This window comes from Salvelinus fontinalis, unplaced genomic scaffold (assembly GCF_029448725.1).
Source record: "Salvelinus fontinalis isolate EN_2023a unplaced genomic scaffold, ASM2944872v1 scaffold_0701, whole genome shotgun sequence".
Classification (NCBI taxonomy): Eukaryota; Metazoa; Chordata; class Actinopteri; order Salmoniformes; family Salmonidae; genus Salvelinus; species Salvelinus fontinalis.
In genome coordinates this window covers 41,624-64,120 of record NW_026600910.1, presented here as the reverse complement: position 1 = coordinate 64,120, position 22,497 = coordinate 41,624, and the positions used below count along the sequence as shown (strand labels likewise).

The 22,497-nt window shown below is 45.9% G+C and overlaps 1 protein-coding gene across 1 annotated transcript; it reads left to right on the top strand.

The window, feature by feature from the left end:
- Positions 1-117: 117 nt before the first annotated feature.
- On the top strand, positions 118-21,682 carry LOC129847093 (bMERB domain-containing protein 1-like). The gene is made up of 4 exons (XM_055914889.1): positions 118-733; positions 5,789-5,909; positions 16,581-16,654; positions 21,552-21,682. The coding sequence occupies exons 1-4, from the start codon at positions 646-648 to the stop codon at positions 21,668-21,670; spliced, it is 402 nt and encodes a 133-aa protein (XP_055770864.1). The 5' UTR covers positions 118-645; the 3' UTR covers positions 21,671-21,682.
- Positions 21,683-22,497: the final 815 nt, after the last annotated feature.

The following is a 22,497-nucleotide window of genomic DNA, read 5'->3' as shown; positions in this document are numbered from 1 at the left end:
CAGTCATGTGCATCAACATAGCAACAGCCTATAGGTTCAACAGCGTGAAATGAGTCATCACGTCAGAGCCATATTGAACAGACCCCTAACAGGGTCCCACCTGCTCTGGCTACTCAGCTTCAATGCATAGCCCTGGAGTATCTTCAATTCTTTGACATTCACTCGTTTGAAGGACTTGCTATTTCGAGAGTGATACTGTATTAGTGAAACATTTTCCTATAAATGTAAGCCTTCTGCTCCACATATTCAGCACCTAGGCCTAGTGATATCTTGACATCTTCATTGAAAAAAATGCTATTGCTAGAAATTCTTCTAATAAATAATTGTATGGAAAACTAGTAGAAACGTATAGAAAATGTCGATTTCCAGCTTTGTATTTGACAAATATGACACTGTTTCAATGCCGTTTTTCTCCCTTTCTCTGGTTCGCAATGCGCGTGCGCTCTGCATCCATCTGTGTGCCACACATCGAGGAATTTGTAAGCTTAAATAAAGATGCTCAACGTCTCGGCTCCGTGGTGCCTTCGAATCGGCGAAACTGATTTATCCTGAAAGGAAAACAGAAGAGCAGAACTCAATATAGGATTTTAACACACCTTTCCACAACCCATTAAAGTCATAGTGTATCATAAATCAATTCCAGCTATGGAATTGAAGAAATCAATTTCCGATACCGAGCGCTCATTGAAGAGCTACGGCTCTGTATCCGAAACGGAATGGACAAAAGACAAAGGTGAGCGTCATTCATTGCAAAGTAACGTTTTGGCCTGTTATAATGGTTGTTGCTCTGTGCAGAATAAAGCATGTGGTTTCTGATAGGGGGTGTTGCGTTACAAAACAACACCCGTTAATTGCAATGAGTCCGTGCGTCTTTATTGTTTCCTGAACGTCATTCCCAGTGCCTTGAAAATGGACTGGAGACATCTCCATGCATGTGCTTTGCTCTCAATGCATTTTGGAGGTGCATTTGACCAGTTATTCCCTGATAATAACCATATCATTACTATTTGAGAAGGTCTTTCTCATTTACAATAGCTTACCCACTGTATTAACAGTATATATTACAATATCACAAAGGAGAGGAGCACCGAAATGTATACACATATGTAATGCCCCATATCTACTAGCCTATTTCCATAACACTAAAGAAGGACTGAAATATGCACAGCTCTTCGCTTTCAGCTGACTGTACATTCCAAAGTTGTCTGACTGGGTCTTTGGCCTAATATATTGAACAGCACCCCTTCCAGTCGATGGATGCAGCAGGGTAGAACAAGCTAGAAGCCTACCTGCTGGGCTGTGAGTGTGTGAGTCAATACCAGCATTACCAGCACTGATACCAGCAAGAAAGATGATATAAACAAACTGTAGAGACAGGCAAGAGATTTTCATCCTCCTCGTTTTCATCCTTTTTTTATCAGTAAGATATCAATGCATTATGAAAGGTCTTTCGAAGGAAGATACATTTTAAGATAAATGTTTCAATAATGTTGTTTATATGACATGCCATGTTCATTGTTCTTAATTTTACTGGTATCTATTTGTGATATTATGGGTAGGCTAGGCCAGTGCCACGAAGCTGTCATCAGAACAGTATGATATATGTCTAATAATACAGACATAAAAAGGGTCATGGGGGGTAAACAGAGGTCAGAGGTGAGAGGTCAGAGGTCAGGAATGCAGTCATAACAAGAGGTCATATTGTGTGCTTTATGTAACCAGATCCAGAGCAGAGAATCCTGTCATGAGTCAGCCTCACACACCTACGGGGTTTAAGTTCAATATTCACTTGACTTAAACCGGTAGTTATGTTTCACTATTTATTTTGTGTAGGGCTGTCTGTGTGACATCTGTATAGGCCTAATTGCAATTATGACTGTTTATCTGCATTCAGATGCTCACAATTTCTTCCTGTGCTATTTGACCATAACAACCTGAAACAAACTTTTAACAGAAATCAGCCCATTGGATCTTGGAATAATATATTCTTTGAGTGTCCTCTTCGTTAATTCCATTGTTAGAATAGGAATGAAAAGGAGAGACGAGAGGAGAGTGGGGTGCAGAAAGTCTGAGATTAATTCTTCAGCTCATGAATATGAATAGAAGAAGACTGCATCTATTTTTAGAGATAGACTCTCTGTCCCCATTCTCCTTCCCCATCTAGTACATACCCCCCCACACACACACCTATTCATCATTCATCATTCCTTTCCCCTGTTTCCTCCTTGTGTGTTACAACTTTCAACTTCCATCTGTGTTGGGAGACGCATAGCTGGATACTAAAACACAGTGGGGAACATTACAATGAACACAGTACTTCTGGGCCCTGTTCATTAGGAGGAAAGCAGACTGAAACAGGGAGGGGCTACCAGACTTTGTACAATAAGAAAAGCTCATGTTCGTTTTCCATTACAAAACCTTTTTTTTAAATCCATTGCATGCCCTAATGAACATAGCTCTGAAGTGGCTGCTACGCAGATAATATTCACATGACAGATCTGCTTCTCCTCATCAAGCAGACATCTGTCCACCCTCCTCCTTTTGTCAAGGCTCTCATTATGCTGATCAGTTGATTGATAAACAGATGTTCAGGGTATTGATTAGGCAATTTGTTTTAATGCAATTAGTTTGATTACATTGGGTTAATAACTAGCTTGGCTCTGCCAGTGATGACAGTGAAGCTACATTGATAGGGAAGCCTGGTATTTCTTCTAATAGTCACTGTGGGGACTGGGGAGGATCAAATGATGCTGTTACTGTATAGATTTAGAGCTGGATTCAATCCGTATCGCAGAAGATCTGCATTAAAATAAGGTATTTTCCGATTGAGCCGGCATATACAGCGTTTACCACGAACGCGGGAACATTGCCTTTAAATTTCAGCTATAAGGCGGGTCTTCCGTGATACTTCAGCGATTATTATTATTTTGGATTTTGCTTTTCGGTGCAGTTCTGTCTGTAGGCCATACTGTGTCTGTTTTCCTGTAGTAGGTTTAGCATGATTCTTACTTTGTCTTTCAATGCTGCCTTCCATGCTGCCCACACTAGCATACCACGAAGAATGCCTGCCCAATACATTGCTTCATACTAATTGGAATGGTGCTGTGTATGTTGGAACAGAGCCTCAGTCTTCCATACTTATTAACATTTACCATGTAGCCAGGAGTTTATCTGAACACCCCCATGAGTAATATCTTTCTCCTCTCTAATCCTGCTGATGGCTGAATGTGGACTACTGAGTACGGGAGTGTGTGCTGACTGAGTATGTACTGCGTTAAGAGAACTTCCTCACTTTAGATCCTTTGTGTGTTATTCATTACAGACCTGGCTCTCTGCCATCATAATGGGCCAGTCAGGATTTAGTGTGGCTCGGTCCTATTGACAGTCAGCAGCAAATAGTGTGTGTGTGTGTGTGTGTCTTTGTGTGAGGTAGAAAGAGTAGCGAGGGAGAGAAAGGTAGGAAGAGGAGGGGCGAGAGGGAGAGGGAGAGAACGATAGAGAGAGCAGTGAGGGGTAGAGAAACAGAGAGAGAAACCACTTGGTATGAATCCTCCACAGTTTACCACACTGTGTTATTGACTGCAGAGACAACTATGTCGGTATCAGCGTTGTTTTCATGCTGCGGTTACCACAGCAGGGAAAACACTGGGCCGCTACTTTTCATTCAAGGACTCGACGTCAAGCTAAGCATCTCATCAGCTCATCAGTCTCATCCGCTATGAACAGTCACAGGATGCAATTTCGCTTCTTGTTACATTTGTCTTAGACAAAAACAGTCACTCAAATGAATGTCAAAATCTCACCCAGGCAAAGATAAACAATAGAGAGACAAAATTGAGGTGACATCATTTTTCGTTAGTTAATTCCAAGATTTGGAACGCCACTACTTTCCCTTTTGTCGATGGTCTTTAAGAGTCCTGCCTCCACATTAGCACCTTGTAAAGGTCTCTGGATGGATCGCATTACCAGTAGTTGGTTGAGGAGTCACAGAACAGTCAGTTCACCATTCTGGTCTCGTAGCCTGTCTCTCCATAGAGAAAATCTGTCTGTAAGGCCTGTCTCCCAGCAGTACTGTACAGTCCGTCCTAACCCTGAGTGAAATATTTACTTCCTGCCTAGTGGGGGATGGGAGGCTGTAGTTTACAATGGATGTCCAAGGTGTGACATTAGAGGATAGGTGGTTGCCCCCTAGGCCTATGCCACAGGAGGTTGGTGGAACCTTAATTGGGGAGGACGGGCTCGTGCTAATGACTGGAGCGGAATTAGTGGAATGGTAACAAATAGATCAAACACATGGATTCCAGATGTTTAATGCCATTCCATTTCCGTCGTTCCGGCTGTCATTACGAGCCGTTCTCCCTTCAGCAGCCTCCTGTGACCTATGCACTCTTTCTGACAATGGTAGCGTGATGATTATTCTGTTGCTTAGTGCTATTGACTGCAATATGCATTTATCAATCGCCCCCAGTTTGCTTTCTTGCTGACATAGGTTACACATTGGAGAAGACTAGGATTATTGTTAGTAGTGTGTTCAGTTGGTTGACATTTGGATTGCGATGATCATTTAGTTGCTTATGCTGGCTTCACGTGCTCGTGGAAAATGGGAAGTCGTAAGTCTGACATGATTGTGTTGAAGTGATGTTGAAGTCGGAACAATTCTTTAACCAATAAGATTTTAGCTAGCTAACATTGCTAATAATACAGTTAGTTAGCTTGTTTAACATTGACAATATGGTGAAACTAACTACATTCTCCATATTGATAAGGTTGTAATTGTCAAAGCAGGTTTGTTGCCATCTTTTGGTTCAAAAGGTGAAAGGTTGTGGTGAAACCCCGGTGAAACCCCGGTTCAGGGTGTATTAGTCCATTTGGTGAAGAGTTACTCCAGGTCATTGATCTATGTCAGTACCAGTATCAGATTTCTCTCATCTCTTTGGCTTGAGGCCCTTCTCACCGTCTGCATCCCAATGACTCCTTCCATTATGTATTCCTATGCTCTTGATTCAGCGAGCATCACACCAGAGTGCCTGAGCATCTGGCATCGAATTTAAGGTGGTCAGCTACTTCTTTCTTAGTCATCAGCCATTTCACTAGAACCTTCTATTCCTTTTAAGTGGGTACTGTGAGACAAAATGACACATACCGTAGCTATCATCTGGACCTGTCTAGGATGGCCAAGAAGCACTTTGACAGTGTGTGAGTGAGTCAGGTTTTTTGCTTTGAAGACAAGACTTGAAGACGACAGCTCAAAAGCAACTCCGTGCTTTTCATTTAGTCAAGAGTGACATTCCTGGTGTCACTTACATTTCCGATCATTTACTATGCGTATCTTGTCCCTTGACTTACTCGAGCGTCACATTCATAATTAGGACGTTGAATAGAGCAGGGAGTAGTGTTGTATTATTGTAAAATAAATCTGCCAAACAACCTTGGGCATTGTACTGGATAAAGGGAGGGGAATAATATGCAAGGCTAGACAGTAATGCAGTAATGCTTGGCAGGACCAAGTCCATTGTGATTCCATGTACTGTTCTTTAAGTCAGAGGAAGGAGGGAATAGGTCTCCTCTTCAGACTATTTGATGGTGGCAACAATAGAATAGGCCCTTTGGTTCTGAAGTCCAGAAGTCAGTATTGTATTGGTATGTTATGAATGATCTATTGAAATATTTAAGACCGAAATATTTAAATCTCTCTCTCTCCCTCCCTCCCTCCTGCCCTTCTCCCGATGTGTTAGAATGATGTAACTCACAATAGTGTTAAAACACAAAGTTCCCTCTCTCCCTCCAGGTGAGTCAGATGTGTCCATGGCAGAGAGCATCATGTCTCCAGATGAGATTGAAGTGGAGATGGCTCGCATCCAGCGCCTCAGAGAGGTGCTAGTAAGGAGGGAGTCTGAACTGCGCTTTATGTGAGTACTGTACAGATACCATCAACACCACCATAAAATAATTACAGACTGCGCTTTATGTGAGTACTGTACAGAGACCATCAACACCACCATAAAATAATTACAGACTGCGGCTTTATGTGAGTACTGTACAGAGACCATCAACACCACCATAAAATAATTACAGACTGCGCTTTATGTGAGTACTGTACAGAGACCATCAACACCACCATAAAATAATTACAGACTGCGGCTTTATGTGAGTACTGTACAGAGACCATCAACACCACCATAAAATAATTACAGACTGCGCTTTATGTGAGTACTGTACAGAGACCATCAACACCACCATAAAATAATTACAGACTGCGCTTTATGTGAGTACTGTACAAAGACCATCAACACCACCATAAAATAATTACAGACTGTGGCTTTATGTGAGTACTGTACAGAGACCATCAACACCACCATAAAATAATTACAGACTGCGGCTTTATGTGAGTACTGTACAGAGACCATCAACACCACCATAAAATAATTACAGACTGCGCTTTATGTGAGTACTGTACAGAGAACATCAACACCACCATAAAATAATTACAGACTGTGGCTTTATGTGAGTACTGTACAGAGACCATCAACACCACGATAAAATAATGACAGACTGCGGCTTTATGTGAGTACTGTACAGAGACCATCAACACCACCATAAAATAATTACAGACTGCGGCTTTAATCAATCAATCAATCAAATGTATTTGTAAAGCCCTTCTTACATCAGCTGATGTCACAAAGTGCTGTACAGAAACCCAGCCTAAAACCCCAAACAGCAAGCAATGCAGGTGTAGAAGCACGGTGGCTAGGGAAAACTCCCTAGAATGGCTAGAACCTAGGAAGAAACCTAGAGAGGAACCAGGCTATGAGGGGTGGCCAGTCCTCTTCTGGCTGTGCCGGGTGTAGATTATAACAGAACATGGCCAAAATGGTCAAATGTTCATAGATGACCAGCAGGGTCAAATAATAATAATCACAGTGGTTGTAGAGGGTGCAACAGGTCAGCAGCACCTCAGGAGTAAATGTCAGTTGGCCGATCATTCAGAATATCTCTACCGCTCCTGCTGTCTCTAGAGAGTTGAAAACAGCAGGTCTGGGACAGGTAGCATGTCCGGTGAACAGGTCAGGGTTCCATAGCCGCAGGCAGAACAGTTGAAAATGGAGCAGCAGCACGACCAGGTGGACTGGGGACAGCAAGGAGCCATCAGGCCAGGTAGTCCTGAAGCATGGTCCTAGGCCTCAGGTCCTCAGAGAGAAAGAAAGAAAGAAAGAGAGAGAGAGAGAGAGAGAGAGAGAGAGAGAAAAAAAAATATATATATAGAGGGAGAATAAGAGAGCATACTTAAATTCACACAGGACACCGGATTAGACAGGAGAAATTTTCCAGATTTTACAGACTGACCCTAGCACCCCGACACATAAACTATTGCAGCATAAATACTGGAGGCTGAGACAGGAGGGGAAGGGAGACACGAAGACGTGTTGGATTTGAATAATATAGAAGCTCATTGAAATAGATACATTGAATTTTCATTTTCTTCCGAGAGTGGGTGAATGTATTATGTACAGTAAAGAGAGTACGTAGACTCTTTGGGACCCTTGAAAATAATGACACCGATACACATAAGCCTAATAGGTTTATACTGTGTATCCTGATAATACTGATATTATCCTGATGTAGATGTAGTAAAGCCGTATTTCTGACACTGTGAATAATCAGTTAACTTGATTGCCAGCCTGCTCCATGCCAGTACAGAGAGGAGTTGGCTAAAGCAGAAACAGAATGGCATCCATGCTATTACAGTGCCTTCAGAAAGTATTCACACTTTTTACACATCGTGTTGTGTTACAGCCTGAGTGTAAAATGTATTACATTTGTCACTGGCCCACTCACAATATCCCCATAAAGTCAAATTAAGAAAAAATGAAAAGCTGAAATATGTTCAACCCCTTTGTTATGCCAAGCCTACACAAGTTCAGCAGGTGAACAAGTCACATAATAAGTTGCATGGACTCACACTGTGTGCAATAATAGTGTTTAACATGACTTTTGAATAACTACCTTATCACTGTACCCCCCAGACATACAGATAATTGTAAGGTACCTCAGTCGAGCACTTGAATTTCAAACACAGATTCAACCATAAAGACCAGGGAGGTTTTCCAATGCCTCGCAAAGAATGACACCTATTGGTAGATGGGTAAAAATGAAAAAGCAGACATTGAATATCCCTTTGAGCATGGTGAAACTATTAATTACACCTTGGATGGTGTATCAGTACACCCAGTCACTACAAAGATGCAGGCGTCCTTCCTAATTCAGTTGCCAGAAGGAAGGAAACCGCTCAGGGATTTCACCATGACTTTAAAACAGTTCCAGACTTTAATGGCTGTGATAGGAGAAAACTGAGGATGGATCAACAACATTGTAGTTACTCCACAATACTAACCTAATTGAAAGAGTGAAAAGAAGGAGGCCTGTACAGAATGAAAATGTTCCAAAATATGCATCCTGTTTGCAACAAGTGTGGCAAAACAATGAACTTTTCTCCTGAATACAGTGTTATGTTTGGGGCAAATCCAATACAACACATGATAGAGTACCACCCCTCATATTTTCAAGCATAGTGGTGGCTGCATCATGCTATGGGTATGCTTGTAATCGTTAAGGACTGGGGAGTTTTTCAGGACAAAAAATAAACTAAATTGAGCTAAGCACAGGCAACATCTTAGTGGAAAACCTGGTTAACTCTGCTTTCCACCAGCCACTGTGAGATGAATTGACCCTTCAGCAGGACAATAACCTAAAACACAAGGCCACTTTGACATTACAGAATATTTTGTGTAGATTGATTTAAATCCCTGTTAATACCACTTTGTAACAACAAAATGTGGAAAAAGTGAAGGGGTGTGAATACTTTCCGAAGACACTGTATATTCTCATTCATATCGTCTATATGACAATTCATTATACTTACATATAAAAATTATAATAAAAATAATGTATTGCATTTTTAAAGCGCTTTTCATTATACCGAATATTCTTAAAGTGCATAAAAAAATATAAAATACAAATAGAAGGAAAAAAATGGACACGGCTAGACAGGGCAACTGACACAAAGAACCCAGCTGATGCTACAAGAGAAAAGGAGCTAGGTCCTGGGGGCGTGGAGGAGCAGTCTATCACTTGACCTGACGGTGCGGGTAGGGTTATGGAGGGAGAGCAGTTCTTTGCCATGAATTTGCTGGAAAGTGAGCAGAAGGGTTTTGAATTCAATCCGGAATGAGACAGCCAGTATATAGATACCAGGATGGGGGTGATGTGATGGTGTTTCCTCACTCACATCAGGATCCTGGCAGTGCTGTTCTGGACCAATCGGAGCTTCTGAGGACTCCTGTCAGGGATCCCGATGAAGAGAGTAATCTCCAGAGGATATAAAGGCATGGATCAGCTTCCCTGCGTCAGACTGAGTGAGGGTGGGACGGAGTTTGGCAATTTACATTTACATTTAAGTCATTTAGCAGACGCTCTTATCCAGAGCGACTTACAAATTGGTGCATTCACCTTATGATATCCAGTGGAACAACCACTTTACAATAGTGCATCTAAATCTTTTAAGGGGGGGGGGGGGGGGGTTAGAAGGATTACTTTATCCTATCCTAGGTATTCCTTAAAGAGGTGGGGTTTCAGGTGTCTCTGGAAGGTGGTGATTGACTCCGCTGACCTGGCGTCGTGAGGGAGTTTGTTCCACCATTGGGGTGCCAGAGCAGCGAACAGTTTTGACTGGGCTGAGCGGGAACTGTACTTTCTCAGAGGTAGGGAGGCGAGCAGGCCAGAGGTGGATGAACGGCCTGATCAGAGCCTGAAGGTACGGAGGTGCAGTTCCCCTCACAGCTCCGTAGGCAAGCACCATGGTCTTGTAGTGGATGCGAGCTTCAACTGGAAGCCAGTGGAGAGAGCGGAGGAGCGGGGTGACGTGAGAGAACTTGGGAAGGTTGAACACCAGACGGGCTGCGGCGTTCTGGATGAGTTGTAGGGGTTTAATGGCACAGGCAGGGAGCCCAGCCAACAGCGAGTTGCAGTAATCCAGACGGGAGATGACAAGTGCCTGGATTAGGACCTGCGCCGCTTCCTGTGTGAGGCAGGGTCGTACTCTGCGAATGTTGTAGAGCATGAACCTACAGGAACGGGCCACCACCTTGATGTTAGTTGAGAACGACAGGGTGTTGTCCAGGATCATGCCAAGGTTCTTAGCGCTCTGGGAGGAGGACACAATGGAGTTGTCAACCGTGATGGCAAGATCATGGAACGGGCAGTCCTTCCCCGGGAGGAAGAGCAGCTCCGTCTTGCCGAGGTTCAGCTTGAGGTGGTGATCCGTCATCCACACTGATATGTCTGCCAGATATGCAGAGATGCGATTCGCCACCTGGTTATCAGAAGGGGGAAAGGAGAAGATTAATTGTGTGTCGTCTGCATAGCAATGATAGGAGAGACCATGTGAGGTTATGACAGAGCCAAGTGACTTGATGTATAGCGAGAATAGGAGAGGGCCTAGAACAGAGCCCTGGGGGACACCAGTGGTGAGAGCACGTGGTGCGGAGACAGATTCTCGCCACGCCACCTGGTAGGAGCGACCTGTCAGGTAGGACGCAATCCAAGCGTGGGCCGCGCCGGAGATGCCCAACTCGGAGAGGGTGGAGAGGAGGATCTGATGGTTCACAGTATCAAAGGCAGCCGATAGGTCTAGAAGGATGAGAGCAGAGGAGAGAGAGTTAGCTTTAGCAGTGCGGAGCGCCTCCGTGACACAGAGAAGAGCAGTCTCAGTTGAATGACTAGTCTTGAAACCTGACTGATTTGGATCAAGAAGGTCATTCTGAGAGAGATAGCAGGAGAGCTGGCCAAGGACGGCACGTTCAAGAGTTTTGGAGAGAAAAGAAAGAAGGGATACTGGTCTGTAGTTGTTGACATCGGAGGGATCGAGTGTAGGTTTTTTCAGAAGGGGTGCAACTCTCGCTCTCTTGAAGACGGAAGGGACGTAGCCAGCGGTCAAGGATGAGTTGATGAGCGAGGTGAGGTAAGGGAGAAGGTCTCCGGAAATGGTCTGGAGAAGAGAGGAGGGGATAGGGTCAAGCGGGCAGGTTGTTGGGCGGCCGGCCGTCACAAGACGCGAGATTTCATCTGGAGAGAGAGGGGAGAAAGAGGTCAAAGCACAGGGTAGGGCAGTGTCAGCAGAACCAGCGGTGTCGTTTGACTTAGCAAACGAGGATCGGATGTTGTCGACCTTCTTTTCAAAATGGTTGACGAAGTCATCCGCAGAGAGGGAGGAGGGTGGGGGGGGGGAATTCAAATCAAATCAAATCAAATCAAATTTATTAGTCACATACACATGGTTAGCAGATGTTAATGCGAGTGTAGCGAAATGCTTGTGCTTCTAGTTCCGACAATGCAGTAATAACAACAAGTAATCTAACCTAACAATTCCGCAACTACTACCTTATACACGCAAGTGTAAAGGGATAAAGAATATGTACATAAAGATATATGAATGAGTGATGGTACAGACAGCATAGGCAAGGTGCAGTAGATGGTATAGAGTACGGTATATACCTATGAGATGAGTACTGTAGGGTATGTAAACATAAAGTGGCATAGTTTAAAGTGGCTAGTGGTACATGTATTACATAAAGATGGCAAGATGCAGTAGATGATATAGAGTACAGTATATACATATACATAAGAGATGTGTAATGTAGGGTATGTAAACATTATATTAGGTGGCATTGTTTAAAGTGGCTGGTGGTACATTTTTACATAATTTCCATCAATTCCCATTTTTAAGGTGGCTGGAGCTGAGTCAGTTTGTTGGCAGCGGCCGCTAAATGTTAGTGGTGGCTGTTTAACAGTCTGATGGCCTTGAGATAGAAGCTGTTTTTCAGTCTCTCGGTCCCTGCTTGGATGCACCTGTACTGACCTCGCCTTCTGGATGATAGCGGGGTGAACAGGTAGTGACTTGGGTGGTTGTTGTCCTTGATGATCTTTATGGCCTTCCTGTGACATCGGGTGGTGTAGGTGTCCTGGAGGGCAGGTAGTTTGCCCCGGGTGATGCGTTCTGCCGACCTCACTACCCTCTGGAGAGCCTTACGGTTGTGTGCGGAGCAGTTGCCGTACCAGGCGGTGATACAGCCCGACAGGATGCTCTCGATTGTGCATCTGTAGAAGTTTGTGAGTGTTTTTGGTGACAAGCCGAATTTCTTCAGCCTCCTGAGGTTGAAGAGGCGCTGCTGCGCCTTCTTCACAACGCTGTCTGTGTGGGTGGACCAATTCAGTTTGTCCGTGATGTGTACACCGAGGAACTTAAAACTTTCCACCTTCTCCACTACTGACCCGTCGATGTGGATAGGGGGGAGCTCCCTCTGCTGTTTCCTGAAGTCCACAATCATCTCCTTTGTTTTGTTGACGTTGAGTGTGAGGTTATTTTCCTGACACCACACTCCGAGGGCCCTCACCTCCTCCCTGTAGGCCGTCTCGTCGTTGTTGGTAATCAAGCCTACCACTGTAGTGTCGTCCGCAAACTTGATGATTGAGTTGGAGGCGTGCATGGCCACGCAGTCGTGGGTGAACAGGGAGTACAGGAGAGGGCTCAGAACGCACCCTTGTGGGGCCCCAGTGTTGAGGATCAGCGGGGTGGAGATGTTGTTACCTACCCTCACCACCTGGGGGCGGCCCGTCAGGAAGTCCAGGACCCAGTTGCACAGGGCGGGGTCGAGGCCCAGGGTCTCGAGCTTGATGACGAGTTTGGAGGGTACTATGGTGTTAAATGCTGAGCTGTAGTCGATGAACAGCATTCTCACATAGGTATTCCTCTTGTCCAGATGGGTTAGGGCAGTGTGCAGTGTGGTTGCGATTGCGTCGTCTGTGGACCTATTGGGTCGGTAAGCAAATTGGAGTGGGTCTAGGGTGTCCGGTAGGGTGGAGGTGATATGGTCCTTGACTAGTCTCTCAAAGCACTTCATGATGACGGAAGTGAGTGCTACGGGGCGGTAGTCGTTTAGCTCAGTTACCTTAGCTTTCTTGGGAACAGGAACAATGGTGGCCCTCTTGAAGCATGTGGGAACAGCAGACTGGGCTAAGGATTGATTGAATATGTCCGTAAACACACCAGCCAGCTGGTCTGCGCATGCTCTGAGGACGCGGCTGGGAATGCCGTCTGGGCCTGCAGCCTTGCGAGGGTTAACACGTTTAAATGTTTTACTCACCTCGGCTGCAGTGAAGGAGAGCCCGCAGGTTTTGGTAGTGGGCCGTGTCAGTGGCACTGTATTATCCTCAAAGCGGGCAAAAAAGGTATTTAGCCTGTCTGGGAGCAAGACATCCTGATCCGCGACGGGGCTGCTTTTCTTTTTGTAATCCGTGATAGACTGTAGACCCTGCCACATACCCCTTGTGTCTGAGCTGTTGAATTGCGATTCAATTTTGTCTCTGTACTGGGACTTAGCCTGTTTGATAGCCTTGCGGAGAGAATAGCTACACTGTGTGTATTCGGTCATGTTTCCGGTCACCTTGCCCTGGTTAAAAGCAGTGGTTCGTGCTTTCAGTTTCACGCGAATGCTGCCGTTAATCCACGGTTTCTGGTTTGGGAATGTTTTAATCGTTGCTCTGGGTACGAGGGAGGGAGGAGAAGGTGGCAAAGAGCTTCCTAGGGTTAGAGGCAGATGCTTGGAATTTAGAGTGGTAAAAAGTGGCTTTAGCAGCAGAGACAGAAGAGGAAAATGTAGAGAGGAGGGAGTGAAAGGATGCCAGGTCCGCAGGGAGGCGAGTTTTCCTCCATTTCCGTTCGGCTGCCCGGAGCCCTGTTCTGTGAGCTCGCAATGAGTCGTCGAGCCACGGAGCAGGAGGGGAGGACCGAGCCGGCCTGGAGGATAGGGGACATAGAGAGTCAAAGGATGCAGAAAGGGAGGAGAGGAGGGTTGAGGAGGCAGAATCAGGAGATAGGTTGGAGAAGGTTTGAGCAGAGGGAAGAGATGATAGGATGGAAGAGGAGAGAGTAGAGGGGGAGAGAGAGCGAAGGTTGGGACGGCGCGATACCATCCGAGTAGGGGCAGAGTGGGAAGTGTTGGATGAGAGCGAGAGGGAAAAGGATACAAGGTAGTGGTCGGAGACTTGGAGGGGAGTTGCAATGAGATTAGTGGAAGAACAGCATCTAGTAAAGATGAGGTCAAGCGTATTGCCTGCCTTGTGAGTAGGGGGGGAAGGTGAGAGGGTGAGGTCAAAAGAGGAGAGGAGTGGAAAGAAGGAGGCAGAGAGGAATGAGTCAAAGGTAGACGTGGGGAGGTTAAAGTCACCCAGAACTGTGAGAGGTGAGCCATCCTCAGGAAAGGAACTTATCAAGGCAATGTTCTTGAGGTGATAGAATAACACTTTACACAGTCTTCTGATGTGGCTGTCAAAGGTCAGGGAGGAATCAAGATTTACACTGTCGTCTGATGTGGCTGTCAAAGGTCAGGGAGGAATCAAGATTTACACAGTCGTCTGATGTGGCTGTCAAAGGTCAGGGAGGAATCAAGCTGTACAGGCAGATTGGAATCTTAGGGGGAGAGAGGAGTGTTCTGTCCTGCAATGATGAGGTGTTAACGGTGAGTGCTGGACCTGGTGGGGGGTGCCAAGAAGTAGGTTTTTCTGCTGTTCAGTTGAAGGAAGTTTTGCTTCATTCGTGCCCTTATCTGCTCACGGCAGGTGTTCAGACGGGCACTTGCATCAGAGGGACATGGGGCCATTTTTAGATACAGCTGGGTGTCATCAGCATAGCAGTGCAATGTAATTCCATGCCGGCTGATGACACAACCGAGGGGGACCATGTACAGGACAAACAGGATGGGTCCAAGAACAGATCCTTGTGGGACACCACAATACTCATACTCAGTCCTGTCTGAGAGGTAGGAGTGGAACCAGCTCAGAGCTGATCCAGACAGTCCGATGGTGTCCCGGGAGGCGTTCCAGGAGGATGGGGTGGTTGACAGTGTCAAACACTGCTCTCAAGTCCAGGACGATCAGGAGACAGGGGGAGCCTGCAGCCGCTTCATGCAGGTCGTGAGTGACCTTATTGGTCTTGTCACAGGGTCAGGTGACCAGATGATCAGAAGTTCATGCTTGATTTTCAGGGGATCTTGGACCACCATATTGTGTCGCTATTGAGTTATAAACATTGAGAAAATATACAGTGAAATGTTTTGGTGTGATGGCAAATACAATCAATAGAAACTGGAAAGAGATCGGTGGGAAGCGTGGCTTCCTTAGCTTGGATGGCTTCATCAGTGAACAGTGATGCCAATACCTCCAGCTTTGTGTGACTCAGACACACACACACACATTCTGTAGCAGATGGAGTGGCAGAGTGCAAAGCCTGCTGGAAGCACCGTTGGGGTCTAGTGAGTGGGTAAACAACACAAGGCAGATAGGGGATAGTGAGGAGGAGAGAAAAATATGTTGAGGTTGAGAGACAGGAACAAGTGAGTGGGTGAGAATTTACAGGGGGTCGAAAGAGCAGACGGGGAAGAGGCTGAAGAATGGGAACAGGGGAGAAAGAGGGAACTACAGGAGGTGGAGAGAGATTAAGGTAGGTAGGGAGGATAGTAGGGAGAGGGATGGAGGAAGAGGAGGAGGAGAGGGACAGGTAGAGAGTGGAGGAGGCAGAGAGGGAGAGGGTGAGGTGAGTGATGAAGGGAGGGAGGGAGGGATGGATGGAGGGAGGGAGTGAGAGGAGACTGAGGAGGAACAGAGAGAGAGAGATGGAGGGAGGAGGAGGAAGGAGAGGTGTTGGAAGCTGGTGGGTGAGTCATCAGTCTGTGATTTACAACAGAGCGACTTAAATCCCTGGTAGCTGTCACAGCGCTGCAGAGAGAGGTAGGGATGGATGGAGGGAGGGAAAGGAGGGGAGGAGAGGAAGAGAGAGTGGATGGGAGGTGGAGGAGAGGGAGAGAGGGAGGGGCAGAGAAGAGAGGGGAAAGAGAGAAAGAGTGAAAGATGGAGCGAGGGAGTGATGGAGAGGAGGAGAGGGAAGGATGGAGGGATGGATGGGAAGGAGTGGAAAGAGAGAGAAGGAGAGATGGAGGGAGGGGAGGTGAAGAATAAGGGATGGAGGGAGGAAGGGGAGGAGAAGAGAGGGGGATGACATGACAGAGAGGTACCAGTAGGGTCCTCAGGGTGGGTCTTCAGGACCAGAGGATCTGGTAGAGGAGTGATTCATTCAACACTTTTCATCTGCCCACACTCTTCCCTAAGGGGAGTGTAACTTTATATATTTCCACCTATAGCTTTTATATGTGGATGTTTGCTTTATCTTTTATATTACTGTAAAACACTATTTTTATAAGATATCTGTCAGTATGACAGCACAGTGTGTTTATTATGTACTGGGCATTTTTATGTTAGGAAATGGATAGAGTGGATAGCGGGCCCCATACCTTTTCAAATCCTATCCCCTTTCCCCTAGCTCATAGATCTGGAATAACTAGATGAATGCAAATTATGTCAATAGGCCTCCAATAGCCAGGTCACTTGGAAGAACCAAAATGGAACAGGGCCATAGAGTCACACTGTGCTTTACCCTTCCTAACTGGAATAAATGTTGTTGTCTTTTCAAGGGCGGACGACATCCAGCTCTGCAAAGACATCATGAGTCTGAAACAGGAGCTGAGGAAGGTGGTAACTGTACCAGGTAACTAACAGCAACAAATAGAGACAATCACAATCACAACAGTTCCACTGCCCACAGCTATCCTACCAAATAACAGGCAGAAAAATGTACCGTATATCAACCATATATCTGAGGTACATATTTAAGCAATCAAGGCACGGGGGGGTGTGGTATAAGGTCAATATACCACGGCTAAGGGCTGTTCTTAGCTGCGACTCAACATGGATTGCCTGGATACAGCCCTTAGCAGTTGTATATTGGCCATATACCACAAACACCCGAGGTGCCTTAATGCTGTTATAATAAGGATTGGACCCTTTTTTTCCATTTTCGCCGAAAACGGCATACCCAAATCCAACTGCCTGTAGCTGAGGACCTGAAGCAAGGATATGCATATTCTTGATACCATTTGAAGGAAATACTTTGAAGTTCGTGTAAATGTGAAATGAATGTAGGAAAATATAACACATTAGATCTTGCATCTTTGAAATGCAAGAGAAAGGCCAAAATGTAATATTCCAGGTTAGGCGACTTTTGAATTCGGCTAGATGGCAGTAGTGTATGTGCAAAGTTTTAGACTGATTCAATGAACCATTTTATTTCTGTTCAAATTGTTCTATCAAGACTGCCCAAATGTGCCTAATTGGTTTATTAATACATTTTCAAGTGCATAACTGTGCACTCTCCTCAAACAATAGCATGATATTCTTTCACTGTAATAGCTACTGTAAATTGGACAGTGCAGTTAGATTAACAAGAATGTAAGCTTTCTGGCCATATCCGATATGTCTATGTCCTGGGAAATGTTCTTGTTACTTACACCATCATGCTAATCACATTAGCCTACGTTAGCTCAACCGTTCCTGCCGGGGGGGACACTGATCCCGTAGAGGATAACAAGAATTTAAGCTTTCTGCCCATATCAGATATGTTCTGGGAAATGTTTTTGTTACTTACAACGTCATGCTAATCACATTAGCTCAACCTCCCCGCGGGGGGGCACCAATCCCGTAGAGGTTAAACTGGTTACCAACATCATTAGAGCAGTAAAAATAAATGTTTTGTCATAACTGTGGTATACGGTCTGATATACCACGACTGTCAGCCAATCAGCATTCAGGGCTCGAAACACCCAGTTTATCAATAACCATATATCCAAGTAACTAATGGCAACACAGACTTCACAACACCTCCACTGGCTGCCCTCTCCTGTCCTATTGCCTTTCCTATCCTACCTGGCAACAGAGAGAAAAATGTACCATATAGTATTAACCATATATAACTACAGCCAATAAATCCACTTCACCGCCCTCCCCTGTCCCATTCTACCCGGCAACATAACAGGGAGAAAAATTTGCCATACTGTCTATCCCTCTAGGAAATAGAACAAGCATATCAGGATGTATCCTCAATGTACCCTTAGATTAGCCAAATTGCATATGCATGCTGTAGAGCACGTGTCGAACTCATTACACGGAGGGTCGAGTGTCTGCGGGTTTTCGCTCCTCCCTTGTACTTAATTGATGAATTAAGGTCACTGATTAGTTAGGAACTCCCCTCACCTGGTTGTCCAGGTCTGAATTGAAAGGAAAAACATTCCTGCTGTAGTGAGTATAGACACAAAAATAGGGTAGAGGAGAAAAACTGCTACTGTATGCAGCTACCTGCTGCTACATGGTGAGGTGATTTGTGGGTAGGTTCACTGCGGTAAAGTAGCCGCACAATTGATTGTAACTCTCAGACACATGGGAGAGTTATGAGGCGGGGAGGTTCTTCCCCTCAGGTAGTTTAGAGTAGGCACAGTCATAATGGCCACACAGGCGCACAAACACACGCACGCATAGCTAACCGTAATGGCTATATGAGCCAATGGTCCATTTCCTGAGACTGTGGCCAAAGATTATTTCAACGAATACTACTTTATTTATACTTTCCTCCACAAATGATGATAGGTCGATTTGTGGCCACGGCTGACAGCAGATGGAGTCAAATAGCCACTACAACTTCACAACGTCACAGTCTAGAGTTAGCTGTCTAGCCTGGACCCAGACAGCACAAACAGATCTGGTACCAGGCTAGTTTCTCCTTTTATTTGTGAACTTGACAGAGTGACTGGATCTGTATTAGTGATAATCTGGAATCGCAACAAACAAGAACAATGGAATGAATCGTTCATTCGAGCATATATAAAGCCTACATACAGTACAGATGCCATACTGCTTACATAGAAGCTAAATCCAGTACATTATGCATGATATTCATTGAGATTTAGAACACCATTCACACATTCCAAATCAAATCTAATTCATCACACCATTGAGTCATAACATACCATGCACTATGTATTAATATGTATGTGACCCAACAAGCTCTGTTATTACCTCAGTACAGACAAAGGCCCTAGCCCCACTGCTTTTCCTTTTCCATTTGACATTCCAATTTCTGCATTCGTCTATACGTTCCGGGAACACTGTGACTCCAAGGAATGGCTGTACGGATCCAGTTCTATCCCGGTGGGAGAGAAAGAGCTGAGACTGCACTCCTCTCCTGCCTGGTGCCTCAGCTTTCCCACCTACTATTACTACTGTCAACAACACTGCACACTGTTCTCCATCTATTGCAGTATGTGTATGTGTGTGTGTGTGTGTGTGTGTCTAGGTCTATCACTGGGTCCCACAAGGGTGCGTGCTCAGCCCTCTCCTGTACTTCCTGTTCCCCCATGACTGAGCGGCCATGCACGCCTCCAACTCAATCATCAAGTTTGCAGACAACACAGTAGTAGGCTTGATTACCAACGATGACGAGACAGCCTAAAGGGAGGAGGTGAGAGCACTCAGAGTGTGGTGTCAGGAAAACAACCTCTCACTCAATGTCAACAAAACAAAGGTGATGATCATGGACTTCAGGAAACAGCAGAGAGAGCACCCCCCTACCCACATCAACGGGACAGTAGTGGAGAAGATGGAAAGTTTTAAGTTCCTCGGCTTACACATGACGAACAAACTGAAATGGTCCACCCTCACAGACAGTGTGGTGAAGAAGGCGCAGCAGCGCCTCTTCAACCTCAAGAGGCTGAAGAAATGTTGTTTGTCACCTAAAACCCTCACAAACTCTTACAGGTGCACAATTGAGAGCATCCTGTCAGGCTGTAACTGAATCTGCACCGCCCTCAATCGCAAGGGTATCCAGAGGGTGGTGCGGTCTGCATAACGCATCACCGGGGTTAAACTACCTGCCCTTCATGACACCTACAGCACCTGATGTCACAGGAAGGCCAAAAAGATCATCAAGGATAACAACCACCCGAGTCACTGACTGTTCACCCCGCTATCATCCAGAAGGCGAGGTCATTACAGGTGCATCAAAGCTGGGACCAAGACACTGAAAAACAGCTTCTATCTCAAGGCCATCAGATTGTTAAACAGCCAAAACTGACACAGAGAGGCTGCTGCCTACATACAGACTCAAATCATTAGCCACTTTAATAAATGGATCACTAGTCACTTTAACAATGTCACCTTAATAAGGTTTACATATCTTGCATTACTCATCTCATATGTATATACTGTATTTTATACCATCTATTGCATCTTGCCTATACCGCTCGGCCATTGCTCATCCATATATTTATATGTACATATTCTTATTCCATCCCTTTACATTTGTGTGTATAAGGTAGTTGTTGTGAAATTGTTAGAATACTCGTTAGATATTACTGCACTGCCGGAACTAGAAGCACAAGCATCTCGCTACACTCGCATTAACATCTGCTTACCATGTGTATGTGACCAATACATTTGATTTGATTTCAGTGTGAAGGTCAGGGGAATAAAGTCAAAATCCTTTCCAGAGAATTGGATACAGAGTTTATGAATATACGACTGCTTATGCAAATGAACCCATTGGGCTCTGGTCAAAGGTAATGTCCTGTGTCGGGCATAGGGTAACATTTGAGATTAATTCCATTAATATACGACTGCTTATGCAAATTCCCCCATTCAGACAGGACATTGCATCATTGAACTGCATTTGCATATTTTGTCTCCCGATTAGTTCTCATGAATTAAACACGAGGAGGACTATTTAAGAATCTAAATATCTAGGACTCTATTCAATCCGCATCGCAGAAGTTCAGCTTTACAGCATGATTGAAATTTAAAGGCAATGTCCCACTTTAGCAGAGACTGCATTCAGGGTATCACTGCATATGTCGGCTCAACTGGACATGACCTTTACATTTCGATCACTTGAGCTTTACAGATTGAATAGGGTCCCTACTGTTTGTGATGTGAATCACTATTTGATAGCATGCGCTGCCTTCCCAAGAAGTTTCCTCTTCCCCTGTAGCTCAGTATCTAACAAATGTTGTATCAGTTGAGAAATGTATTTAATATAAGATAAAAATTGTTTTTAGTTTGATATAAAACATAATCTTTCAAATCTAACCCCCTCTCTACCTCCCTTCCTCTATCCCCTTCCCCCTCTACCTCCCTTCCTATATCCCCTTCCCCCTCTACCTCCCTTCCTATATCCCCTTCCCTCTCTACCTCCCTTCCTCTATCCCCTTCCCTCTCTACCTCCCTTCCTATATCCCCTTCCCTCTCTACCTCTCTACCTCCCTTCCTCTATCCCCTTCCCTCTCTACCTCCCTTCCTCTATCCCCTTCCCTCTCTACCTCCCTTTCTATATCCACTTCCCTCTCTGCCTCTCTACCTCCCTTCCTCTATCCCCTTCCCTCTCTACCTCCCTTCCTCTATCCCCTTCCCTCTCTACCTCCCTTCCTATATCCCCTTCCCTCTCTACCTCTCTACCTCCCTTCCTCTATCCCCTTCCCTCTCTACCTCCCTTCCTATATCCCCTTCCCTCTCTACCTCCCTTTCTATATCCCCTTCCCTCTCTCCCTCTCTTCTTCCTCCAGAGAGAGAGAAGACCAAGAAACAGAGACAGTGGGAGGAGGAGTTGATCCTGAAAATCCATAAACTGGTGCAGAAGAGGGATTTCCTAGTGGACGATGCAGAGGTGGAGAGATTAAGGTAGAACTGTGGTCCGAGGGAGATGGAGGGAGGGAAGTGGAGAGAGGGAGGTGGAGGAAGGGAGGTGGAGAGAGAGAGGGAGGTGGAGAGAGGGAGGGAGGGAGATGGAGAGAGGGAGGGAGGTGGAGAGAGGGAGGGAGATGGAGAGAGGGAGGGAGGTGGAGAGAGGGAGATGGAGGGAGGGAGGTGGAAGGAGGGAGGGAGGGAGATGGAGAGAGGGAGAGGGAGGGAGGGTGGAGAGAGGGAGATGGAGGGAGGGAGGTGGAGAGAGGGAGGTGGAGGGAGGGAGCTGGAAAGAGGGAGAGAGGGAGATGGAGAGAGAGAGGGAGGGAGGGAGGGAGGTAGAGAGAGGGAGGTGGAGGGAGGGAGGGAGGTGGAGATAGGGAGGTGGAGGGAGGGAGGTGGAGAAAGGGAGGGAGGGAGATGGAGAGAGAGAGAGAGAGAGAGAGAGAGAGAGAGAGAGGGAGGGAGGGAGGGAGGGAGGGAGGGAGGGAGGTGGAGAGAGGGAGGGAGGTGGAAGGAGGGAGGGAGGGAGATGGAGAGAGGGAGAGGGAGGGAGGGTGGAGAGAGGGAGATGGAGGGAGGGAGGTGGAGAGAGGGAGGTGGAGGGAGGGAGCTGGAAAGAGGGAGAGAGGGAGATGGAGGGAGGGAGGTAGAGAGAGGGAGGTGGAGGGAGGGAGGGAGGTGGAGGGATAGAGCTGGAGAGAGAGAGGGAGGGAGGGAGGGAGGGAGGGAGGGAGGGAGATGGAGAGAGGGAGGGAGGGAGGGAGGGAGATGGAGAGAGGGAGAGGGAGGGAGCTGGAGAGTGGGAGGGAGGGAGGGAGGGGGAGA

Excerpts from the sequence above, each read along its gene's own strand:
- LOC129847093 (XM_055914889.1), top strand. The coding sequence starts at position 646 with ATGGAATTGAAGAAATCAATTTCCGATACCGAGCGCTCATTGAAGAGC. Across the intron at positions 734-5,788 it reads GGAATGGACAAAAGACAAAG|GTGAGTCAGATGTGTCCATG; the intron begins GTGAGCGTCATT and ends CTCTCCCTCCAG. Across the intron at positions 16,655-21,551 it reads GAAGGTGGTAACTGTACCAG|AGAGAGAGAAGACCAAGAAA; the intron begins GTAACTAACAGC and ends TTCTTCCTCCAG.